Genomic DNA, 27,597 nt, shown 5'->3' with positions numbered 1-27,597 from the left:
ACATACTGACAACAGTTTCAACCATGAATGTCAAATCTGGATTCCATCCATTTCCTTCTACCTATCTAGTTCAGGGTAGCAGCTGGGTGGGCGTCTATGCCAGCTTTCATGGGGCAGAGGAAGGATACACCCTGGACAGGTTTCCAATCTATCAAGAGAGAGATAAAATCCACATTTATACTTGTGGTCAGTGTGGAATCATCATTTAATCTAACAGCCAGGGGCAGGCCGGAGCACCTGGAGACGATACGTAGACTTCACAAAGAAAGGCTGGAGAATTCAAACTCAGGATATTCTTGCTCTGAGGTGAAAGTGCTAACTACAGCATTGTGCTACCAAAAATTTAGATTTGTTTCTCCATTAGACTTGTTCCACTGATTTTCAGTCCAGTTCTAGTGTCATTTGGTGTACCTCAGCCTTTTGCCCGTTTACTCTTTTTACAAATGGCTTCTTGATAACCAACCCTCCACTTGTTTGTGAATGTGTGATTGGTCCACTTGGAGTTTTTCTGTTTCCTTTTTTTTATTTAAACGCAAACTGTTTGATATTTTGCAATGACCCTGATGAAGGCCACAAGCCGAAGCGCATTGGTCACCTAATAAAGTTGTTCCCTAATACTTCAAGTGTCGCTGGAGTCTTCACATCATCCAACCTTTCACTGAGACTGTTTCCAATCAGGCTTTGGTGAACAGCAGCTGGATCAACTAAGGGAAAAATACATCTCTCAGATCTTTTGCTTTTTCCTATTTCTTACAGACACAACTTTCAGATACTGTTCATTTTCTGCAGCTAGTTTTTTAAGCCTGCAGTTTCTTCTTTTGTCCTCTGCTTGTCCAGTTTCCTGGGTTTTTTTTTTTGTTTGTTTTTTTGGGCAGAGACACCGTGCATCAATCAAAAATATGCCAGGTTTTCGGCTAATAGCTTGTTGGGAAATACCTTGTTGGTGCAAATTATACTATCAGACTGCATTATCACACAACCCTGGTTTACTGAAAAAGCGGCCAATGTCAAAAAACCCCAAACCAAATAAAAAAAACTCAAAAAGCCTGGAGAACTTTAGATGAAGATAGAAGAAATAAGAAACAAGTGTTGCTCTCCAACATCCACTCTAAGAATTACATGGTTTGGCTATTTTTGCCACAAAAACAACAGCTTTAGTTTGAACCAGTTTAAGAGAATAATCACTCTTACCCAGAACTCTTTCCCGGCTTGTATTTTGATAGTTCCAGCCATGGAAAACATAAGTAGCATCTAAAACACATGAAGCTCAGGCTGCAGTAAAGCTCTGAACACACCCATGGAAGTCTTGTGTTGCTCACACAAATATCACCATAGAGATCTCAACACAAGCTGCAGCAACTCCTTTTTACCACAGGAGGGAGGCAAATCTCTGACAAATTGGGAACATGATTTATTAGGATATTAGCAGGAATAACTCGCACAGTAATAACAACATTTCAATGTATGTTCATCAGGGAGCTTTATTGTGGCAGTATTAACATATAAAACAAACCATGTTTTCTGTTATAACATACAAACATTCAAAATGTTCACTTCACAAAGTTCATAAGGCTTGGTTGTCCCAGTAGAGAGGGGGGGTCGTTACTCGAGGGATGGTTTTCCCCTTTTTTTCTGACTCTTCCTAAATCAAATCTCCCAGAGTTTATTATTAAAAGTGACAAAATGACAAAAAAGAAACAACAAAATGACTTGACTAACTGATAAAACAACAAAACAATCAGATTTAACAATAACAATCAAAACAATACAGGGACCGTGCAAGAGATTCTGCTACTACTGTACATGCCCACACAACACTGAAACAATATACAGTTTATTTTGCTCTACCATGTGATGTCCAGTAGTTTTGCATATAGTAGACCTGAGTTCAAATATTTAAAATCTTAAATAAATGAATTAAAACATGTATTAGTGTATTCGGTTGTGTATAGTAGTTTTAAACAATCTGATTTCCAAGTGTTAGTTCAGCGTTCTTGCTGTTAACTTTCCAGATATGTAGACAGGCAGTTAAATTTAAGGTTTGTAAATACTTGACTCATGCCGGTATCTTCTGAATTTGCACTTAGACGTGACATCAAATTGTATGTGATTTTTTTTTTACTTTACTATTTTTTTCTTTATCACAGTTTTCTTTATAATTAGGCAACAAAAGTTGTTCTCCCAGTCCATCCTGTATGCTGTTTGTCAATAGCAGAAACCCAAGTTCTGTAGCTAAAAAAAAGAGCTGAAAGTGGTTCAATTCCCCTTTTCTTAAAGGGTGTTAATGTATAAATGAGCTACAGACTAACATAGTGCTACAGTATCAAATAGACCCCAAAGGCCTTTCTGTTGTTTGCAATGAGTCAGTGGTTGATTCTAATTTTCTAGTTACAAACTAAAGATCTGAGCAAGTTGGAATTAATACTTTACAATTAGTGAGATTAAATTCATTTCTGTGAAGTGAAAGTGAATGAAATCTAGCCTTGCTAATGGCATCAGTGGCTAATATGCTAGCATGCTCTGTTAGCAATGAGGTCTGGCTTTAATGATGTACAAGCACACAGCAAAAGCACAATGTAGCTAACTAGAGGAGCTACTCTTCATCTGATGAGAATATTACTTAAGTTAACACAGTTAGCAACCACCTGTAGTCTATGTTGAGAAGTGAGTGACTAAAATTAAGTCCAAAGATCACTGCAAAGTGGTTTTTGGTTTCAAAAAGATCATCAGTTTCTCCTCTTGGTAAAAACACAGAGAACATGCATTTGTCTATGATGGTTGAGACAGCCAAGCCTGTAATCTACAGTGGATTGCTTTACACAGACAAGACACACAGAGGAAAGAAAGAAAGGAAATCTTTTTCTTTTGCCACAGCTATAAACACAGTATTTACAGATGAAGGGCATGCAACTTGCACTGAGAGGTCAGCAAAAGGAACCAAAAAAGATAGATTCCCTGGTTTAACTGCAGGAAGGTGGAGCACAGAAATAAAGAACCAAGGCCTGCATCTTTAGAGCCGTGAAGAGTCTTTTAATCTGTGGTGAATCTCTTGAGCACTTTGATGCCTGTGCATACACGCTATGAAGACAGAGATTATGGTGATCATTTAGCAGTGCATACAGATCAGCTTTGTTCACTCAAGTGAAGGCATTTAAAAAAAAAAAAATCTCAGAATCTGCAGCGTTAGATGCAAACATCTTCATCAGAGTCATTTGGCCCTTTGCTCAGTTTCACCTTTGAAACTCAGTGCATGTGCTGTAGTAGGAAAATAAATGCTTTGTCCTCAAATAAACTTGTTCCTGTTGTTACTGCATATCTGCTATATATGCATAAAGCTTGTTAATGCATAAAGTCCACAGTTACACGACAACACAGCTGATAACATGAGGCAGAATAAATAGAAGAGAATGTGAGGGCTGTGCACTGCAGAAGCCTCTGTAGCAGCTCACTTACAAAGACTACAAGGAGTGGAAAAATCAACTTTAAGTGATGATTTTGTAATAGACCCTCGAGACTGGCTCAAAATTATACTGTGTAGCCATTCCCAGTTTTGATAGTAGTGCAATGAGCATTGAAGTTTATCTATGAAGGCCAAACTGCACGTACAGGCTCTCAGAGAAGGAGTTTTGTGTAGTATTTTAATGAAACTGACATGGATGCATACATTAGTTATGTGAAATTATGCTACAACAACACAGACAGTCAGCCAACATATTAATGTCTAACTTCACCTACAGTGCTTGGTTATTCTAAATAGCAAGACATATGAGATAAAGGTTATGGATAAATTACATGGTGTGTATATGTATGTTTTTTTTTATTAATGACTTTTTAATTTTTTAACATAAACTGCATAAATGCCCTTTCCTGAGAAGTTGATCCAAATCAAACTACATTTCGGACACAACTACATCTGTTTTCATTTGATCTGAAGCCATTTAGCATCACTTTCATTCAGAGTCACTATGTCGTAACAGACAGCCATCGTCACAGGTTCAACCAACAAGTTGATGGCTGTAAGGTCCAAAAAGTAAACTTTTACTTAGTGACACTTTTGAGATCATCTATACAGACAGCACACACACAGAAACCTTGGCTTGCTTTATATTTGACCTCACCTTTTATACTTTCATGGCAGACAAATGTGAATAATTTCTAAAATCCTACACTCTGATCCAGATCAGTTTTCCTGTGTATACATATAGCAGGATGTCACTTCCAATGACTTGAGTTGATCCTAAATTTACACACCAATCAACAACAAGTTACAGTTGTGGTCAGATGTTTACATGCACTCGTCATGAAGGTCATGGCAACTTTGGGCTTTTAATGATTTCCTTGAACTGTTCTTTTCCCAGCATGGAATCAATGTACAGCAGACCGGCTGCACTATTTTGAATGTATTTTGGACTTTGCCTAATCGACACAGGGTGGACACAGGGTGTCGCTTGAATAAATAATAAATAAACTCTACCAGTTCTGCCAAGAATGGTCAGATGTCCAGCTAGAATTACAACAGACATGTTGATGGCTACCAAAAGCATGAGGTCAAGGTGCAACAAGAGATTTTCAACAAAATATTAGTCAGAGTACATCTATATATTTAAGCCTGCATACTTTTGACTTATACTTAAACTATCCCTTTGTGAATTAGAGAAAATCCAAAATAAATTGAAACTCATGCACAAAGTTTGTGTTTTTATAATCATTAAAGATGTATGTTGTAAAATCATTCCACCCTGAAAAAACTGCTCAAAGAAATCATTAAAATCCACAGATTATCATGACATTGATGATGAGTCTATGCAAACACTCACACCTGAAGTGAATAGGGACTGTTTCGCTATGAAACTGTAGGCCTTCGTGTTAATATACTTTGATATCTATCAAGTAAAGCAAATAAAGCAGTGCTGACCTGTCATCCAATATCCTTAGGTCCCAATCTGATCAAGCATTCCCAGGAAACAGAGGATCGTTAATGCTCACTCTCAGAGGATTTTGCCAGTACCTGTGGGGCCTATACAGTGCTAGGAAAGAGGTTTTAGTTTATTTGGTGACTGGTCGGGGTAAATACTTAAGCCAAATCAGAAGTATATATCCATGAACAGAACCTTAAATCTCCTCAAACCAGAATCCCATGATTCACTGTGTCTACAGTGCAACATGATACCTCTGTCTTTGGTCACATCCAAAGATAAATACTCAACATGATGCAACCACAGAAGCTTTTAGAAATGTACTCCAATGACTGTGTCTGTGACCAAACTGCTGATCTTATTCTGCAAGATTAATAACTGCAACTGCAACCGCGCCAATACAATACCTTCATGAGCGGTTTCAGGCCATTACACGCATCACTTGTCCCACAGTGTCGTTGGAGCACACTCTTTTGAGTCAGCCACACCAACCCATCTTTAGTTTCTCCTGAAACTTATGCACAGCTCCCTGTGAAGTAGCACATTGCTGACTAATCAAAAACGAACCTCAATTCCACGATCATTTTCCCTCATAAACTTCCATGTAACCTTTTCTTCCTTTTTTCATACGTTTACCGCAGACTCTGTCCACACTGTTTGAAGATGCATGAGCGACCGTAAACTAATGAGCTAACATTTAGTTCAGATGACATTTACACTTTCATCGAAACACATTTTATCAAAGAAAAAAAGCTGAGAGTTTTTCTCCGGCCTTCCTCATCTTTCCAAAATGACATCACGTAATCTGAAACAGTTGTAATCAGTGATCTGTGTAAAAGATTTGTGCTATAGGCTCTGTAGGAAAAAGCCAGGGTGCTACCAAGCCAACAACTGTTGGTGGTAGTCCTAAAAAATAGTTTCTCAACACTCACACCCTGATAAATCTCAGCAAATTCGCTTTTTTTTGTAATCTTTTGTAAACTATTAATTTGAAAATAAGCTCAAAGTAGATCCTCTGACTGAAAAATTCCTGAAAGATCTGATCACATAAAAATGTACAAAATGTTAAAAACAAGTTTTTTTAATTGGCATTATTATCAATATCTCTTGTTTTTTTTTTTTTAAATATATATGTATATATTTATATAATGTACCTCTGACTGTGGATGTTGTTGTTCAGTGACTAATCAATCATAGCTTTCTGCGTCCACCCACTCCGTCATGACTGACAGGCTCTGTTACCAATCAGGTGCTCCAAGGACAGGAACCAATCAGAAAGGTTTGTGGAGAGTCTCCGCATCAACTTATCAGCATCAGGAGTGAACAGCCATTCAAATTTCTTCTTTTTGGGACTTTTTCTATGTCCATTACATCCCTTTCCACAAGTTCCTCCTTGAGCATTACTGTCCTCTATCTTTTCACTTCATCACTATCTGAAGTGTTTATCTTAACAAGTGACTAAATGCTACTATTAAAATCGTATTTCTCTCTTCCAAGCAGCAAATTACGCAGCCAAAGAGGTGAAACAAATGCTCTTGTCCCAGTGTTTTTAACTCATTTTAGGGATCCTGACAGAAATGTAATTGATTTTTTGAATGAAACATCCAACAAGAATTTTGTGAGCCAATAAACTACAGTCTCATTTCATCTCTTTGGCAGACTGGTGTTTTGGCTGAATACTAGATTAAATATAAGATTAAATCACATGTTAAGACATACACTTGGACGTATTTGTTTTCCTCACAGTGCCTCTTCTCTCTGCTCTTTTTCTGAATGTCTTTTCCCTTCTCAGTCTGACCACAGGTTCTCCATGGCCATGCTGATCTTACACAGGATCCAGCGTCGGAGCGGGCAGTAATACTCGTAGTGAAACTGCTCAAACTCCGGTGTCTGCCGGATCTCATGGAGGAAGGACACGTCAATATCTGACTCCAGCAGCAGCAGCAGTGTGGGCACGGTGACGAGCAGGACCCCCATTACCACAGCGACAAAGCGGGCCACGCTCAACACGCAAGCATTGACTCTGTCATTGGATGACAGCAGGCGCAGACTGCTGGTCAGGACTCCGCTCATTCGACTTCTCGCGGCCAGGCGGGTGCGCTCATAGGCCCTGTCTCGCTCCCTCTCGGCCTCCAGCTGGGCCTGGATGTCAGGATCAGCATGGAGCTCCCTAAGCAACCTGGCGGGGCTTTGAACTGGAGAGGAGAAGAGCAAGTCGACTCCTCCCTGGCTGTCGTCCACTGGGGTGGGAAGCATGCTGGCACAGGGACTGGAGAAGAGAGAGAATAAGCAAACCTGAGCCTGAGTTCACCCAATGAATGTTACTAATGTTCAGATTCAGTATCTGCTGAATGTCCTGAATCTCACTTATGCCTGAGAGATACCTTTTGCTCCTAAAATGTTAAAAACTCTAAAATTTGTCCTTTGCTAGAGAAAATGGGTTGAATTTGGAGTTTTCTTTCCAAAAACCGGCAACTGCATCCATCAAAAACACAACCATCTTTACTGTTTACACCGAACACATGAGCCAGAAAATGATCATTCAGCCGAAAGCAGCTGTTGAGGCTTTTATAATTAAAAAAAGCTGCTTTTGACAGTTTATTATAAAGATTTATTGACCTGTAAGTAAGCTCAGAAATGGTCAGTGTGCCGCTGGCCTCATCGTCTTCCTCCAATTCATGTTCAGCTTTGGGCGTCTGAGGTCGGAGATTTGAGGTTTCCATGGAAACACGAGGCTGCAAGTCATTGCCCGAAGCAGAGTTTCCTGCTTCAGTACTTTGCTGCTCTGCATCTGCAGACCCAGCTGAAGATTTGAGGGGAGACAAGGGGACCGAGTCCTTCACAGCAGCAACACCTGGTGAGGGGGAAACAGAAGTCAAAATATCTTTGTTTTTAATAAACATTCATAATTATTTCACCTTTTATTTACAGAACAGATGATGAGCAGACTTCGATACTTTTTTAAAAAGTGCATTTTCAGCGTTGTGTCTTGCACAGTTCACAGCGGAGCTACAAAAAGCACATTTAGAGTTTGTAACTAAAAGACAGAAGATTATTTTGCTCTCCAATGTGATCTCTCTTTAATGTAAATATGAACAATTTCACACTTTGCAAAGCTTGATGTTTTAAAAGCAGATTATTTGAATAAAGAATATAATAGTTTTAGTCTAAACATATATCGAGAGCTCTGCCTTTATCACCACTTGCTTGACTTTTTCTTAGTATTAGCACACTGTGCAGGATGTAATCGGCCTGCAAAAATCAATATTACTTTGTATGCAGCTGGGAATGGAGACCTCTCAGCTTTGCCTTTTTTGTGTGTGTTGCTGTTGACTACATTGACCACAAGATGGCGTTATTCGCTCACGTAAGGATAAAGCTTCAGACTTGGAAAAACAGCAACCGAGTAATAAATAAATACCCAACTGTGGCATCAACACACAATTTGGTGAAACCATAATAATGCTACGCTGCAAGTGCATAGCATAGATATAAGTCACTGCGTTTGGTGCAGTGATGTGAGCAGCTGACAACACCTCTGTGAGTGTGAGCAACAGTTGATGCAGCGATGAAGACCTCCTGATTCTGTTGGTGTGTACAAATTTCAGCTAGCAAAATAATACTCTGGTGTGCAGTTACATATTACTCTTTGAGATTGATGAGGTGCGAGAGATTAATGCCTAAATACACACACATTTGTTGATAAATGGAAATATATAATGTGTGTGTGTGTAGGTGTGCGCGCGTGTGTGTAAGTGAGTGTTAAAAATAAGCCTAGCTGTCTTCCTGCTGTGGATTAAGTATGAGCTGGGAGGTAAATGTTCAGTGACATATGACTCAGTCTACACCTGTAATCCATAATCCATCTTGCTGTCTTGTGGCACTCTATGTGTAAGGTCAAGACTCTACTGTTGGTCCCCACAAGCATAGTAAACCTCAAATTTTTGGTCTCCACAAAGATATGTAAACACACACACACACACACACACACACACACACACACACACACACACACACACACACACACACACACACACACACACACACACAAGCCCATTCAGCTATCTTAGTGAGGACCTTCATTGACATAATGGTTTCCCTAGCCCCTTACCCTAACCCTAACCATTAAAAATGAATGCCTAACCCTTACCCTAAACCTAACCATAACCTAATTGTAACCCTGACACTAAAACCACATTTAGGCCTCAAAAAGGCCTTCAAACTTTTGAGGACCGGTGAGTGTGTCCTCACAAGTGACTGTCGGTTCTTACAAGTATAGTAGAATGCAGATTCCGGTCCTCACAAAGATAGCTAGACAGGAACACAGACTCATGTTCATTACAAACACAGCTGAAAACATGTAGCCTCACAAACTGAGAAAGAAGGGTCAAAACCTGATGAGAATACATGACAAACATTACATCTGCAATGTTTTTATGATCCATTGATTGAAAGTGGTATAATATCAGATACAGAAACTCAGTGTCAGAGTGATTAATGAGTTACTGTGCTCCCGATTCAATTATAAATTGATAAAAAAAATAAAATAAAAAAAGAAAGAAAGGGCAAAGGAGTGCTGAAGAGTGAGTGGTGACTGCTACCATGGAAACACAGCAGGCAAAAAGCCAACAAGTGTGTGAACTCAGGGAGGGAAAAAAGGGGGGAGGAATAAAAACATGGAAGCTGCAGCAGAAGAAAAACAACACAGTGATGGCGACGACGACGACGATGATGCTTGCAGCAAAAGAAAACAAAGCTCAGTTGTAATTATTGCAGTTTGTTCCTTTACTGAAATTCTGCACTGGACTTGATTTTTGATTATTCCCTTTCCACAAATGTGTTGTCATTACCAGAGATGGGCGCGTTACTGTAATCCGATTACCCTTTTCAAATAACGAGTAAAGTAAGGGGTCACTATTGCAAAAACGGTAATTAGATTACCGTTACTTTCCCGTAAGAACGCGCGTTACTAAAACCGTGATTTTTTTGCGAGAATGTCTCATGACAGTGACGTAAGCGAGTGCGACGTTCGTGGCAACAGGTGTGTGCAGATCAACAATGGATCATATGAGTGCGGGAGAGAGTATGAGCGTGCAGCGTTTAAAGTGTGGAAGTACTGACCTTACTTTAAGTTTGATTCCGTAAAAAGTGATGAAAATATTAATGTCCATTGTGCGTGGGAAGAAAACTTATTTTTACAGCAAACAAAAACCCCTAAACTTCCAAGCAAGCACCGAGTGCGCTACTACGTAATGGGAAATTCACAGAGAAACTCGCGGATTCTTCAACTGACCGCTGTGGCACACCAGGGTAAACCTCCGCCTACCTCACTCCTGCTTTACAGGTGAAAATAGAGCAACAGGACCGATAGTCTTTGATTTTATTTATTTTCTGCTTTGTTTTACTTGCATCTATTTGAAAGACCGAGTGTAAACACAAAAAAAGATTTTATTTTATGTGCTGGAATGTGCAGAAAATAAGTTTAAATGTTAAACAAATTTCTTCCAGTCTGAGACTGTTGCATATAATTCAATTTTTGCTTGATGCATAAAGTTAAAAGGTTAAAACTAATAAAACAAGTTTTAAAAAGAGACTTTTTCATTTGATTACATTACATGTATGATGGATTATGCAGAAAAAGTAGAATTGGGCTGAAAGATCTATCGCTTTATCACCTCTTCAGGTTGTAAATCGTGTTTTTAAAAAGTAGCTAAGTAGCTAAGTGGGGAGGACAAAAAGAAAGGACTCAAAAGCAACCAAGGCAGAACTGCTTGGCACACGGTACATACAACATTATATGTAAAATTATGAATCAGAACAGAGTCCCACTCTATGTAAAGCTAACCCTCCGTTCTCTTTCAGTCATACCTTCCTGTTTTATTGTGATAGTTATTGTTTTCTGTGACTTGTGTTGCGTTTGCTTCCCCTCCCTCGTCATTTTTCTTTGTTGCATCATCCCTTACTCTTTTTTTGCATCCCATGTGTTATGTGTCTCCAGTACAGTTTTCTAGTTAGTAAATTCCTGGTATCTGCTCAGCTTAGGTTCTTTTGTTAGTTTGATTCCTGTGAGTCCAGCAGTAAAGCTGTATTTTGAGTTCAGTGTTGCTTCCAAGTCCTGCATATTGGGTCCTAATCTTGATAGCCACACGGCAGCATATGACTGCCTCAGGTGCATTGCTTATTATTAAATCTATCCTTCATAAGTGTGGCAGTGTGTCCATTACAGTTGGATGTTTGATTTTATGACACACTGAAAGCTGACTAACATTAAAATGGTACCTGTATCCTGTTTGCACTGTAACGTATTAGAAATCTATGCAGCAGAGACTGTCGAGTTCACATCATGACCAGCTAAGCCTGAGATTAGGAGTAAAAATTATTTTGTAAATTTACAAAGAAGAAATCCTGAGTTCTGTCTGACTTAACTAAACACATCACTGCTGCTGCAGCTGCTGCTGCTATTTCCCATTTATGATCCAGTCTGTCCTGTTAGCTCACATGAAAGCCTCTCCATAGATGAGGTGATGCACATCATCCTCGTGCCTATGCAAACACGCACACACACACTAGTACTCAGAGCAGCGGTTTCCCTTGTTATGCAAGTGCCGAGAGACCGATTCATCTTTGTCATGTAACCTCATCTTTAGCACTCAAACACTTCAAAAGTAAATTTGTCTCTATGATTGTTCAGAAATAAATCAGCTATCAACTCCATTAACTGTGTGCTCAGCTCTTTTTTTTTAAACTTTTAAGCTCAATTTTTGAGCTGTTTGAAGGATTACAGCTTCATCAGTCGAATTATAAAATCTACTTTTCAACCAAAATCATCGCCGATTTGTGAAAGTGATATAACTTTGTTAAGTCAGCTAAACGCACATAAGTGCATAACTGATTGCAGTCTTTCATGATGAGAATACATCTTTTGGCATCAAAAATGCTGAAATATAATAGTTTAGCAATAATTCTTTCTCACTGTGTCTGTAAATGAGGGAATTGCTTTGTCTTTCATCTGCATGTCAATTGTTTATAGGATCACTGATGAAGCTCAAAGGATATTTTAGCCAGTGGGATAAAGATAGGTGGAGTAAAACTAAAACTATTAAGCATTATCATTAAAAAAAAATCAGTACTTGTGCTTTTGTTAATCCTTCACTATTTACTAATTTAACTTAATCATTTAATTCATTTAAACTTATTCCCAAATCTACTAATCAAATATTTAAAGTGCCTTATCTTGACCCATCTGCTTAATCATCATTTCATTTAAGGTTGTAAATATGCAGAGCAGGGTGCTAAACTTTAGCAGATATGATCCAGCAGAAGTAAATGTCAGATGCAAATGTCCAGTCTTTAACCAGTCAGGTCCTCAGGATGCACAGAGCCCCTGTGACATCACATTGCGCGGATGTAAGAAGAGAGCAGGTAATGATCTGTAAATTTACAGCTAACGAGTGGGTGTCATATATGCTGCCTCCCACGCGCTCCATCCAGCACACTTTTCACACGAGCCACATTTAGTATTTCTAGTGGTGTGAAGAGCAGCTGAAGATTTAATCGTACCACTAGATCTTCAACAATAACCCTAACTTCAACCTGACCTAATTCTAACCCTATTTCATGATTTACTTCTGGGTACCCAGATGTTTAATGTTATGGGGACAAAATCAAGTCCGCATAACATGAGTAATACTTAAACTATGCACACATGCACACTTCTATTAAAGCAGCCTCTTGAGAGTCCCATGTTTGGCAGCTTACATTCACAGTTTGCATCAGGCGGTTGCCACAACAGACCTGGCAACTAACTGCTGAGCTACCAGGCTCACAAATTTAAAAGGCGTTTACCTCCTGGTTAGACTGTGGGAAAAAATGTCAAAGGATACATTTATTAGGAGCTAAAAGAAACTTCACACAGTGACCTTTTCCACTTGGCTTACTCTCTTCCAGTATATTTCTCTGAGGTCCAGTACTGAATCCAGCGATGCGACCCCCATTGCCCACCAGTCGCACATAGACATCCCGTCTTGTGTGATTGGCTATACGTAGGTGGAGGCTTCGCCTGGTTGTTATCTTCACCTGGCACCTCAAGGCCTCAGCCACTACCATCGATGAGTCTTGCTCATCTTCAGCCTCTCCTGGGTGGAATACTTCAAGAGCTCCAACCTCTCTCTGCTTCATCCCTTCTTCCCGCAGCCTCTCTGGTGTCATGTCGAGTTCGAGTCCCCCTATTTTGCTCCCGTAATTCTGGGTGTTGTCGACACCGGGACCGTCGCCCAGTTCCAAACTACCCTGCACGAGGCTGCCTCCAACATCACTGCTGTTTCTGTGCCCTAGAAGCTCCATCATTCAGTTTGATGACAAAAGCCGGACCAGCTGTCTGCACAAAGACCCTGACTGACTGGGCTGCCAGCTGAGCTCCAACACACGCACGCCTATACACAAACACTTATAGAGATGGTGAGAGACACACCAATGCACCAGAGACATTCTCTCTCTCTCGCTTATGCACAGACATGGTGGGCCCTCCTGTGAATGTCAGCGATGGTAACAAAGAGTGGAGGGGGCATTAGAGGAGGATCAGGCCCAAAGCTGCAATTTCTAAATATAACCAGGTGGTCCTGGTGGCAAAGGGGCAGCTAATCTAACTGATTACAGGGGGACAGGCCTGACTCAGGACGGGATGGGGGATCATTTTCTTTTCCTCTCTGCAACCCTGTCTTTATCTGAGTCTTTCCTCCAATAAAATAAACCTAATTCCAATTCTACAGCAAACTGGGTACAATCCAACTTTATTCACTACAATACTCGCCTCGCTGTGAGACTGAAAATGAAAGATTTTGTTGGATCACATGCTGCATTAACTGCTGCAAAAACATGGATTGTGAGGTGGAAATATGAAGCCTGATGGCTATAAAACATCCATTAATGATGTTCCTAGAGAAAACATAGCCAGAGTGTATGCGTTTGGATTGTGGTAGATAAGTAGGGAGCAAACTGTACAAACAGAACAAGGTCAGCTATGACCTTGGGTCAGCTTCCTGTTTCCCCTGTAAAGGCTGAGATTAGTGCTCTGAATATAGACTGTGACCCTAAACCATCTTGAGGACACTTTATCTTAAAGTCCTTGCGTCAGCCACCTTAGCAGAATCAGCTCATGAAACAGTGATGTGTCGTCCAATCACATCGGTTGGGTGAAAACATGCAACGTAATTAAACTCTCAAATCACATAACTCTCATCTGACTCCCATGGAAGCTTGTTTTCTTTCTCCTTTTTTTTCCTGCCATCGATTAGTCACATTTCAGGTTATTATCTAAAAGATTTTACTTATTAACTCCTTAATGCCAGGTGCAAGACAGAGCATATTTCCTATACTGGCTTCCTGTCACATGTTTTCTTTGTATTATTGTAGAGTCTTGACTTTCAACATAAAGCACCATGAGGCAATTGTTGTTGTGATTTGGTGCTTTTTAAATAAAATTTAATGGAATTGAATTGAATTAATTTTGATGAGTTTTTTATAGCTCCACAACATTAGCACAAAAAACCTAAATAAATGGCAAAACAAATATTTAAAGCAATAAATTAAAAAAAAAAAAAAAAGCCAGATGCAGCAAATATGATACCATCGAAAACTCACATGCAAATGGTGAAGTTGAAATTTGAATGTAATTCATTTTTAATAATAAATTGACATTTAAACTTAGCTCTACTCAGCATCTTTTTTTTGTCAGTGAGGAAAAAAAGCTTCTATAAACTCCCATATGCAATGTTGGAAACTTGTGGGAGGAGGACTATAGCACGGGCTCATGTGCGTACCTGCTTCGCATTAAGACGCCTGTGTTAAGAAGTGCTCTCTCAAATTCTCTTTCTACATTTTTCATGTATATTGTGAGTCTGACAATACATGAATATTTAAAAATCTTAATTTGAACAATCTATGTCTTCATCTCTTTTTAAAATGTCTTTTTTCTTGTAAACTCTTCAGTTTATTATATTTACTGTTAAACCTCTAATGTTTTAAAATAATTTACAACTATATCACTTAATATCTTATTACCAGAGGGAAAGGCAGGAACTGCAGAAGAAAACAAGGCATTTTCAAATTTAATCTTATGTTATTTACTCAGCCTGTATCCTGTACAAGGCCCTTTATTTGGCCTACTGTCCCGCCCAAACCAGCTGAGACAGCCGAGATGGTTTCTACTGCAGGTCTTTGACCCCGAGCCAAGAAAGAATTGATTTTCCTGTAAATGGGATGAAGGGAGATGAGTGAAAAACAGAGACAAGCAACAAAGAAGAATAGAGGTGGATAAAACGACAGAGTAACCTTAAAATCTGTCAAAAAAAGGCATGAGAGAAAGCGATGAAGTCTATAAATAATTTGTAGACAGTGATGGTGCAACAGCATGACTGCACTGTACATGTTTGAGAACCTAACGAATGTGGTTCAGGTGGATTAAAGGTGAGGACAGGAGAGGTGAAAAATACTGACTGAAGGAGAGGAGAAGCTCTGAGGCGATGGAAGAGACGTGCCTGGCTGGATGGATATAATTTTAACTGAGGGTAAAATGAGCATCAAATCGTTCTTCATCCACAACAGTGTTTTGACCAAGAGTTTTAATCCTCTAATCAACAGCAGCTAAGTGAAGACAGGACTCAGGCACTATCCGTGGTTTGAAAACATGAAAACAGGTTATTGTAATGTGTGAAGTACACAAAGAAAATGCTGTGAGAAATGAGATTGAGATCAAAGGAGATTTTCAAAAACTTGAACTCTGACCTTTGACCTTTAGGTCAAGGTCACCGCGATTCAAACTCATCCTAGATATTTAGCCGATGCACCTATTTTATCCATTTGAAAATCCTAGGTCACTTTCTTCTCGAGTTATCGCATTCATAAGATTTTAAGAAAACTTGACCTCTGACCTTGAGGTGGAGGTTACTAAGATTATTTGTAGATGCATCTATGGTATCAGTTTTCATTTAAAAACTTCTGTGTATGTGCAGCCTGCCCGGCAGGGTGACATCTACACCCCATCAGCCTTTTATGTCTGAGTAGGAAAAATGGAATCTTAGTCTGCAAAAACACACAAAGGTGCAGACACATGGAAAAACTGACAGTCAGAATTATAGTGGGATCCTTAGGGGGGATCATGAGAGGGTATTTTTAGTATGTCGCAATTGGTCACCAGGGAGACAGGACTGATGGCGAGATGGGAGCATCAGCTGCTCAATTAAAGCTCTCTCTCTCTGAGTTTTGTGCATGGATTTCTTCCTACACAAGGAAGATCCCATGTGACTTCACAAATGTCTCTTAGAGGGGCATGAGTGCATGTCTGTTGTGTGTATTTGGGTCTGTAGTAAGCAGTATCCTCCTACCACTGTCTACGGCCGTCTCTTCGTATTCGTTGGTGGAGGGCAGTGCAGGTACCAAAGGTTCCATGTTCATGATGAGATTTTTATGGCTCAGAGAGTTAAAACTTCGACTCTGACCAAACTGAGCTCTGAAAAACATGAACGTCATACATTTTTTAACACCCTTACATAACACCACCATGTGCACTCTGGTATTCATATCTGCAGAACAATAGATGAAATTGTCCTTATTTTATGTTTTATATGAAATAGTGTGACTTCAGGTAATTTCTCAGATGTCCTTACCTGCGCACTTCTGGTGGCTCTCTCTGAATTTTGGAGCTGGCTTCTATCACTTCCTTGGCTACTCTGCCACTAACACAGAAAAACACATAAGTTAAAGGTTGGTTTGTGTTTATAAAAATACTGTAATTGAAAATAAAATGTTACGATGGCAGGTCATTAGTCTCCCTATAGGCAGGTCTGTAAAAAATGTACTCCTTTTCATTCACATGCATATTTGTAGAACTATACAAACCTCCCGAGGCCCTTTGTGACAGTAATATGAATAAGTTCACTCTATGCTATCATCTGAAAAAATAAGCAGTATCTTGTAGAACCACCTTTTGCAACAATAATATGAAGTAATAATTTTCTATATGTCTGTTCTATAAGTCTCTCACATCACAGGTATTTGTTTATGCGCAGCTCTCTTAAGGTCCCATCACAGCATTGCAGTCGGTTTGAGGTCCAGACTTTGACTGGACCATTGCAACGCCTCGAATCATTCCTTTTTCAAACAGTCTGTTGCAGTTGCTTGGGATCATTGTCATATTGATCCAAGTTGTTTGATAGACAGCCTCACATTTGAATCTAGAAATCTTTAGTGTGCAAAGGAGTTTATGGTCGGCTCAACGGCTGCAAATGTAGAGGTCCTGTGGCTACAAATTAAGCCCATATCATCAACCCTACCCATATGGAAAAGAAATAGTAAAAACTTATAAAACACTTGCATAAGATGTGGCCTACTTCATATAGTGAATCATATAAGGCTTATATGATTTACTCATGAAAGTGGCCACTTTCTCATTACTTTCATATATTGTTTTATTAAGTATCCAAAACATACAAGTTTAATTTCTAGAATTTTTCAAGGGATCTTATATCTGTTTTCACTCTTGTATGCTTTTCATACAAGTTTCACACAAGACAGATACAAACTTTATAAGATTTATATATATCGTTTCCATATGAGTATACTACCATGCATCACAGTTTGTGCTGAAATTCGGTCCACTTTGACTTTGACTGTCCAAAGCACATTGTTCCAAAAGTCTTATTTTTTGGACAGATATAATTTTGAACACCTAAGCTGTGCTGCCTTGTTGTTAGAAAGAAGAGACTTTCTCCTAAGAATCCACCTAGCCACACTTGTTCAGTTGTTATCTAAATGTACTGTTGCGAACTTTAGCATTTAACATGCTAACTGAGTTCTATAGAGTCTGAGTTTCTCTGAGCACTGCACGACCTGACCTTGGGGTGAATTTTCTGGGATGTCCCCTCCTGAGAATGTCTCGAATGAGTTTTACTTGAAGTAATCATTCAGTTAATGAAGTGCATTTGAATAGCAGCACTTGGCTGCTACTTATACTCTTAATTTCTATTAATGCAGCAAGGGTCTTTGCAGTTTTTCATATGAATGCAGAGTTTCCCATGAGCATTTTTTGTTTTTTAATGTGCTACTATAATTTCACGGACAGTATGTCTGAGTTACACCGATTGCTTCATGTCATAAAAGAAAAGGAGAAAATCAGATTTGATGCTACTCGGCTTACATTCAGTGTTGTTCCTGTTGAGCAGACAGTTTCCTGCCATCAGTCGGCAGCTTCATTAGTCAGACTGTAACTGCACTGTTTAAAGCCAGCAGGCTTCTTCATCTTACCCATTAATCTATTGTTGTTTAGACTGATGTTTAAGTCATAAATTAGGGGGTGATATAAAACATACGCACTTCATATCTCAAGCGACAGTGGCATCAGCACTGGTGGAAATACTGGAATCAGCTGGATCAACACACATTATGTGAAGACCCGATCTGCTCGGCTTTGCATAAACTGCCTTCATTTATGGGATACAAATCTCAGTCCTGTTTTGCACAAATGACCAATTCCCATTTTTCAGAACAAATTCCACCATATGCTATTACTCATCGCTGAGCCCTTAAGCCAAAATGCTTCAGCGAGCTGATGAAATGGGGCAGGCTGAAGTGTAAGCCTGGTAAAGAGCTTTGTCTGAGAGGAGAATCAGGGCTCACTTAGCTTCAATAACAGAGTATATAGAAGCTTTCCGGTGATATTAGAGTCAGTAAATCATAGAAACCAGGATGTAGGTGCTGATGTGCAATGACGAGAACTCCCATCTTGGTTATTTGGTGTCTTGATGATCTAATTTTCCATCCATTTTTGTCACTTTGGCAACAAATGCATGGGGTAAGATGATGCTGCTGTTAGTAAAGAGTAAGGTGACAATGTGCAGGACCGAAACACTCTGTACACTTTTACACAAAATTAACTCTTTACATTTCAGTGCTTGAAATGTACCATACCCCCCTCATCTCTGTTGTTCCCAATTCTCTTTGCACATATTCCTTATGATTTCTTTAATCATATAATACACCTCACCTGTATCTGAACCTGCTGCCTTTGAAGAAGATATTACTGCTGGAAACTGTTTTTATCTGACTTGACTTTGCACACCTGTCAGACAAAGAAAGGAAGAAACAAAAAGAGACACATTACGTGTACAGCAGCCTTGCACACTGAACCCTGACTAACACATGTCGTAGCAGAATAACAGATTTTTAAAGGCTCAAACTCTCATCACAATAATGTTTCACTAATTTTTTTTCTCGCAGAACACAGAGTAGCCTCTCAACAAGCTTACAGCACGGTGTGTCTTTTTAAAAGCTCATGGCTGGAGGTCAAACCTTCATGTTTCATTCTATATAATTTATCATGTGAAACCAGACTCCAGTGCAGCAGAGAAGGAGCTAGAGCACAGACACACACATGTCTGCTCTCCTTCGTGCACGAGACACCATATGCTGGAAAAGCTCTGCTTGGCTGCCGTTCACAAACTCAATTCACTCTGATTTGATTTAGCGGCTCTGATGCTTGTCTGACATCCGAGCTGACATCCACTCCATCTCAGTCCGCCTTTTAGAGACACATGAGCTGCTGTCATTAGGAAGTCAGTATTCAGGGTTGTATGGGGCAAGGGCTATTTTACAAATTCATAACGATGTCTTCCTTTTGTAAGATTGTCTGCATGTATGGTGCCTCTTGATAAAATAAAGCAAGGCAGAGAGAAAAGCATGTGAAAAGTGAAGAATGCCTGCAGTTAAGAGAGAGCGGGAGACCTTCAGATTGACTGACAGTGTGGAGGAGGAAGGCCACCGTAGAGAAATCCGTCACAAAGCAGCCTCCAGTTCTTGCGTCAAACCTTTGGAAAATCTCATCTCCTCCAGCCTGACCTCTCTCCATCAAATGAGACCAGCTGTTCAGAGCCGCTGAGCCTTCTTATCCCCCTCCACGCCCACACGCACTTTGCTGTTTGGTGCCTCTTCCTTTTCTTTTCACACGGCTCATCTTCTCAGACATGAGCAAAAGATCCAACTGCTAATATCAAGCTCAGGAACAACCTTAAATGAAGAATAGCCATCTTGGTTGAGGAATGATGAATAAGTGTGAAGCTGATAGGAAAAGATGAACGGTTCAGGATCTCTTGAAGATCCTGGGTTGTTATTTTGTGCAAATTTTACATTGCAGATGTGACATCCTCTTGTGTTTTTCCATCTCGGTTGTTTTATATTCATCAGTCTGCTCTCCTCATATTCTCACTGAACTGGGATTGACAAAAAGGAGCAGATCTGTTGTGCTTGCCCACTATATTTGATTCTCGATTACATTAATGAACATAGATGTTAGCATCTTGTCTTGTCATGAACCTTGTTTCCCTTCCCTCCGTGCCAGTGGGGTCAATAGTCTTTGCAGATGAGATCAATGGCCTTGGAGCAATCAGCTGCTCCCCAGTGAAGGACGACGACATGTCCTTGCAGTACTGGGAGTAAATTAAGGAGATAATGTGCTAAAATTAAGTCGGTTTTGAAGTGAAGCAAAATCTTGGCTCGATATAAGAGCTCAAAACGTTCCTACTGGATTCGGGGTTTTGGTGTAAGCTGATCCTGCACAGTCTCAGCAGTTACAGGAAGAACTCAATAAAAATAAAAATGAATTTGTGTGCGTGTTTGTGTGTGTGCAGACGTACTTGTAAAAGGCCTGGTTCTCCACCCCGCACTTCCATAAGTGCTTACACGCTGCAGGGGTCGAGGTGTGAAATGTCAACACCAGCTTCTTCTACACAGAAAAGGACAAAGACAGAAAGAGTGACAGTGAGGATGAGAAATGAGCTTACTGGAAAAGAAAAAACTGTGAATAAGGACAAGAAAAGAGCTGAACGTAATGTGAGGGAGCTGTGCAAAATGCTGACCCACAGACCCTAAGCTGTAAGCTTGGCAAGATAAAGTCATTCGGTCACAGTGCTCAGCATTAAAAGGCAGAACATGGGTTTTTATGGACTAAGAGGAGAGATTTATTCCCGGAAACATCTACTCTCTGGCTCTGCAAGTCTGGGAACGTGGGACGCCAGATCAATACTGTTCAGCAAAGAGGATAGAGGCAGAGACGAAGCAATGAAATCAATAACATGAGAATGAGATACTGTAACAGAATATGATATTATACCGCTATAAGTGTCTGTTAAAATAAAAAACACTTCACTGTTAAGTTGACAGCAGTGAAAGGGTCCAGTCTGTGCCCACTTCATCAGCTATATTGCGCAGCCCCCAAACAGTCACATATCAGTTATATTAGGTATGCAGGTGTGATTTACACACATGTGCTTCAGTTGCCATGTGTGTGTTCACAGGTGTGTGAAGGCGCCAGGACTGCGTGTTAATCTGCCTTTGGTCCCACTTTGGCTGACGTGCAAAAGCGTTGACTTGGATTTTTTTGGGGGGAAAAAAAGAGTTAATTGAAAAAAATCATCCACTGAGGGGAAGAGACCGAAATTGTACATTCTAAAACGTAAAAATCAACTCAGATGTCAGAAATGTATTTAACTACAATAAAGATGATGCTATTTACTCTGTGTGCCTACAGTAAAGGACCAATTAGGTTTATTAAAAGATCACGATCGTGGTTCAAATACAGCCTTTTACAGCTGCAACCACTTCTCTGCAACATGCTTTTCAGACATGCATGAACGCACAGCAGGGCGGCGTCCTACATCAGCAGAACCTATGCGGTCGTTGCTGTGCGTTCACCGGTGCGTTGTGACACCTGATCGAGTGGCAGATGGGTTGTTCAAAAACACGCTTGTTTGGGGAAAAAAGGTTTTTCTAGAACTGCTCATCCAAACAAATTGAATCAAATGGGATTTGATGTACAGTAGTTGAGCTAACCTTGAAAACTGAAGTAAGTCTTTTTTGTTCTTTACATATCACAGCTGATTATGAAACTGAGGTCCATGCACAGGGTAAGCCATGCTTGTGTGTTAGGAGTTAACTGTTGAGTCAGCCAAAAAGAAGCTGACCAAGAATTTGTGACTTTGATCTCATAAAAGTGTTTCATCTATATAACCTGCAATCAGCTCAAAGTGGGACAGGTAGGTTTGGGTAATCAGAGGAGAGGGAAGAGTGAGGAGTGACCTGCCACATGGTGGAAAATTCAGGAAACAAGCATCAACACACAAATCCTCACATAAATAAAGTACACACACACCCACACAATCAAAAGGATGAAACGGTTATGAAAAAATTGAATGAGATGAATGAGGCATGGATAGAGTTATAGATTAAGCAGCGAAACATTGCATGTTAATCTATAGTTCACTGGAAGTCAGAGGGTGAATTTGATTACATGGTGAACAAGACGGGGACGGAAGCCACAGAAGAACTGCGATCATATGAAATGAGAGCAGAGAGAACTTTTATATAACACACCAGACAAACAACACTTAATGACAATATCATGAAAAAAGAAATAAAACATGGATAAAAGGTTCTTCCAATCATAAAGTGAGGCGAGGGCAGGGCTGCGGGTAAAGGTGTCAAATTGAGGACTTAAATACAACAACGATTTGCGCTACTGTTTTTACTTGTATTTACTCACCAGAGATGACTATGTTTACACACAGAGAGAAGAGACAGAAACACAGAGATAATAGTGCATCTTCAGCCTTTCACGAGGAGCCGAACAGACAGACAAGGCAGACAGACTGACAAGTTAAGCAGCGATGAAAGAGCGGAACTGAGCTTCTGTAATGAAGACAACAGCTTTGACACTCATCGATTGGCTGATTGGTAGATTTAAGAGCAAAATGGCTTTAGCTGCAAGGATTTGCAGGTGTTTTTGAGCTGCTTCAGGCAGACTGAAGGTAAAGAGCACATCGGTTGTAAATCCTGAAAAAATAAAGTATGCAGATAGACGAGGCACTGAAACTGCTGCTCAGAATCTACCACAGCTCTGTTGGTTGATAAACATCAAGCAACCAGATGAAGCATGTGTCCCAAATGCAAGACATCCACTGTTTGAAAGTTAGTACTTGCTTTCTGTTTCAGTTTGGAGACACCATGTCATACAGTGGGGCAAAAAAGTATTTAGTCAGCCACCGATTGTGCAAGTTCCCCCACCTAAAATGATGACAGAGGTCAGTAATTTGCACCAGAGGTACACTTCAACTGTGAGAGACAGAATGTGAAAAAAAAAATCCATGAATCCACATGGTAGGATTTGTAAAGAATTTATTCGTAAATCAGGGTGGAAAATAAGTATTTGGTCAATAACAAAAATACAACTCAATACTTTGTAACATAACCTTTGTTGGCAATAACAGAGGTCAAACGTTTACTATAGGTCTTTACCAGGTTTGCACACACAGTAGCTGGTATTTTGGCCCATTCCTCCATGCAGATCTTCTCGAGAGCAGTGATGTTTTGGGGCTGTCGCCGAGCAACACGGACTTTCAACTCCCGCCACAGATTTTCTATGGGGTTGAGGTCTGGAGACTGGCTAGGCCACTCCAGGACTTTCAAATGCTTCTTACGGAGCCGCTCCTTTGTTGCCCGGGCGATGTGTTTTGGATCATTGTCATGTTGGAAGACCCAGCCTCGTTTCATCTTCAAAGTTCTCACTGATGGAAGGAGGTTTTGGCTCAAAATCTCACGATACATGGCCCCATTCATTCTGTCCTTAACACGGATCAGTCGTCCTGTCCCCTTGGCAGAAAAACAGCCCCATAGCATGATGTTTCCACCCCCATGCTTCACAGTAGGTATGGTGTTCTTGGGATGCAACTCAGTATTCTTCTTCCTCCAAACACGACGAGTTGAGTTTATACCAAAAAGTTCTACTTTGGTTTCATCTGACCACATGACATTCTCCCAATCCTCTGCTGTATCATCCATGTGCTCTCTGGCAAACTTCAGACGGGCCTGGACATGCACTGGCTTCAGCAGCGGAACACGTCTGGCACTGCGGGATTTGATTCCCTGCCGTTGTAGTGTGTTACTGATGGTGACCTTTGTTACTTTGGTCCCAGCTCTCTGCAGGTCATTCACCAGGTCCCCCCGTGTGGTTCTGGGATCTTTGCTCACCGTTCTCATGATCATTTTGACCCCACGGGATGAGATCTTGCGTGGAGCCCCAGATCGTGGGAGATTATCAGTGGTCTTGTATGTCTTCCATTTCCTGATGATTGCTCCCACAGTTGATTTTTTCACACCAAGCTGCTTGCCTATTGTAGATTCACTCTTCCCAGTCTGGTGCAGGTCTACAATACTTTTCCTGGTGTCCTTCGAAAGCTCTTTGGTCTTGGCCATGGCGGAGTTTGGAGTCTGACTGTTTGAGGCTGTGGACAGGTGTCTTTTATACAGATGATGAGTTCAAACAGGTGCCATTCATACAGGTAACGAGTGGGGGACAGAAACGCTTCTTACAGAAGACGTTACAGGTCTGTGAGAGCCAGAGATTTTCCTTGTTGGAGGTGACCAAATACTTATTTTCCACCCTGATTTACGAATAAATTCTTTACAAATCCTACCATGTGGATTCATGGATTTTTTTTTCACATTCTGTCTCTCACAGTTGAAGTTTACCTCTGGTGCAAATTACTGACCTCTGTCATCATTTTAAGTGGGGGAACTTGCACAATCGGTGGCTGACTAAATACTTTTTTGCCCCACTGTATATTGTAGTTTATCTTTGTTAGGGATGCGGTGCAGTGAAGGAGTCTAATATTTGGGCCACAGTCAGCACATAATGTGAATTAGGAGGTTGTAACACACCCACCATCCTGTTACAGTGAATCCTGCCTGTTAAGGAGATCTGAAACAGCGACACACATATACAGTGTGTGTGATGGTGGACAGGATAACAAACAGTACAGTCACTTAGCACATTTATCTGACAAAACCATTACACAGATGAGGATAGGGGGAAAGGGGAGGGAGAAGGAGGAAAGAGAATGAAGGACGTCCGTTTTGCTCAGGGTTGGCAAACAGTCACTAACACACAACTGATCTCAAATTCTGCAGTCTGACTGTGCAACATTTGCCTTTGTAATAAGTAATGAACACATGTTAGAAGTTTATATCTAACAAGTCAGCAGGATGTTGATTACTTTGGTGCAAAAATGCACAATTCATCACCAGGACATGGAGGAAACTGCACATCTCACTTGAGTCATCATTTTTAACCTTTTAGAGACACCTCGCTCACCTCTTTCTGAATGCCAATGACGTAAAAGGTTTTTCCTTCAAACTTCAGCTTGCTAACGTCAGCCCTGCAAACAAACACAGAGTTAAGACTTTGAAATATCTGCAGATGAGAGTTAAATATAGGCTAAATGCTAAACTTAAAGCTTTAAGTACATTTAAAGTTCTGCTGTCATTGATTGTGTCATTGTAAAGATGTCTTCACAAGAAGCCACCCAAGCAACACAAGTTCCAGTTGCTGATGTCATAGAGAAAAAATGCCAGTTAAAAGAAATATTGGGTTAAAAGAAACTTTGATTAAAGGAGCAAATGTATATTTGTACTATGGTTGGCCTATAACTGTTAACCAGGTACAAGTAGAGCAACTTAGAATAGTACCTTTAGGTAGGCAACCTCCTTAAGACCAACAAACAGCATCACAGTCTGAAGTGATTACACTCACTCTCAGAAAGTTTGGTAGGATTTGCAAATAACTGCAGCCGAACAGATTGGCAACACATTGCAATCAATCTGCGTAAGTCTGCACTGATGAGCAGAACTTGCTTACAACGCATCTCTTAGCAACAGAGGACTTGACTCAGCTGGTTGTCAGCTGGTTGTATTCTTTTTATATTTCTATATAAAACTAAGGTTGCTAAGCGCCTACGTCATTTTGCCATTAAATCGCCATCTATCGCCATTTATCACAGTTATTCGCTGTAGTATCACAAACAGATTGCAGGTAATTGCCAACGTGATGCCATTCATTGGCAAAAGATAGCAGAGTTCCTATAAAGCTGCAACTATTTTAAACGCGATGACTTTGCAAATTAAAGTGCAAAGTTCATTGCACTGCCATTTGTTGGGCTGCGTTCATATTCTTTTTAAAAAAATTTTTACACACATAGCTCATTTCAAAAAATATTGTGTGTTTTTATCAGTTTAATTACCAATGGTGCATAGTTTAAAATAACACTATCAATTCTTATTACTTTTGATAGATAAACTACATTTTTCTCCTTATTCTTATGAACTTTTGTTTAAAACTATGAATATGGAGGTACTACAACTGCTGCTTAAGGAAAGCATGGCTATAGGAAAGTGTATTTTAACACTCTGTAGCAAGATAATCTTATAGATGTCATGTTTAAATAAACAAACGGTTCTGCCTGCAAAGAAAAGTTAGAGATGATTATTTTAATTTGCTTCTAATAAAAATTATAAGTTTAGCAATACTTCAGCGATAAAGCATAAATATAGAGTTTTCTGCAGTTAGCTTTGTTAGTGATTAGACATTTAATATTTATGTTTAATGATTGACAATTGTGGCTACACATTGTAGTGGTTTGCTTTTTTCCCAGCATACAAAAGACTCCCAGTTCGAGACTGGAGACGGTAATCCGTTAAATGCTGTGAAGGGAAGGGCGTCTGGTGTAAGAATCTAACAAATCAAATATGTGGAGCCTTCTGCTGTGCTGACAACCTGTGATTAAGGGAGCAGCCAAAAGAAGCTTTTTACAGGTTGATGTTTTTACCATTTGAGGAGGTGAATCCTCTTGTTTCCCTGGAAGACCACAAAACCTGTGGCTGTGAACCCAAGAAAGGCAGTAGAGCCTGTAAAGTCCTGAAAAAAACACATATCACAGCATGTAAGGCAAGTGGACTATCTATGACCTCATTGGTTGATGCACAAAATCCCATGTTTGTCATTAAACTTTTTAATTAATCAAGAACAAGGCAGTTAAAATACCGACTGATGGACTAAATCTGATGTAGTGAGGAAAAATCAAAATAATAACTTCCACATCATTAATCATCAGTAAATCTCTAAATTTGTATTCATCTTTATATATCTGTGTAAATCCCTCCCTTTCCCCTGTGTGCTTCCCACATCTTAGTGCTTACTTACTTTATCTCCATAGATCTGCATGTGCATGATAGTACAGTACTCGCAGTAACAGCTATTTCCAGCAAACTAATTTAAAAAAAGCCTGCCAGACAAGAGTGGAACAGATAAAGGGGATCCTTCCCACTAGACAGAATTTAAATATCTTGTTAATCTGCTTTGTATCCTTTGATTTGTCTGTTCACAAGAGGATGTCCCTATTTCACACTTCAGCTTGGCAGAAGATGAACAGAAAGGATGAGAGCGAGCCATGAGCAAGTTGTAAAATATTGTTTTTCTTTATCAGATGCAGTCTGTTCAATCTATTGGGATAGCACAAGAAACAAAGAAACAAGTAACAGGAGAATGAAGCAGAATAGCAAGTGTAACATATCTGATAGTACAGTTTAGTTTTAGCAATTTAAAGCTGAAAGACAAATCAATGACACTGACTAACCATGGTGGTCTCTGATCAGTCAGTGAAGTCACTGTGTCCTCAGAACAGTGGCTTCTTTATGGACCTAGTTTATTTAGTTTTCAAGGAGGGAACATTAACTAGCTGGCTTGGATGTGATAGCGTAAATTGCACATAAGCTCTTGGCCTTAAATTATTTCCTAATCTGCTTG

The 27,597-nt window shown here is 40.0% G+C and overlaps 1 protein-coding gene across 1 annotated transcript in view; it reads right to left on the bottom strand.

Moving 5' to 3' along the window:
- Window positions 1-1,471: 1,471 nt before the first annotated feature.
- Window positions 1,472-27,597, bottom strand: part of frmd3 (FERM domain containing 3) — a 64,273-nt gene continuing 38,147 nt past the window's right edge. Inside the window, exons 8-15 of the mRNA XM_085425743.1 lie at window positions 26,621-26,709; window positions 25,111-25,174; window positions 20,600-20,688; window positions 18,955-19,029; window positions 16,580-16,648; window positions 16,298-16,422; window positions 7,536-7,770; window positions 1,472-7,185 (exon numbers count right to left, since the gene is read on the bottom strand). Coding sequence (XP_085281869.1) covers window positions 6,705-7,185; window positions 7,536-7,770; window positions 16,298-16,422; window positions 16,580-16,648; window positions 18,955-19,029; window positions 20,600-20,688; window positions 25,111-25,174; window positions 26,621-26,709 — 1,227 coding nt within the window. The 3' untranslated portion in view covers window positions 1,472-6,704. The remainder of the gene's footprint in view (window positions 7,186-7,535; window positions 7,771-16,297; window positions 16,423-16,579; window positions 16,649-18,954; window positions 19,030-20,599; window positions 20,689-25,110; window positions 25,175-26,620; window positions 26,710-27,597) is intronic.

The sequence above is a fragment of the Rhamphochromis longiceps genome, linkage group LG12, assembly GCF_057381845.1.
Source record: "Rhamphochromis longiceps isolate RC_006_pf linkage group LG12, R_longiceps_female_GT1.1, whole genome shotgun sequence".
NCBI classification, from domain to species: domain Eukaryota; kingdom Metazoa; phylum Chordata; class Actinopteri; order Cichliformes; family Cichlidae; genus Rhamphochromis; species Rhamphochromis longiceps.
The sequence above is the reverse complement of the archived record's forward strand: the minus strand, read 5'-3'. Positions and strand labels throughout refer to the sequence as shown.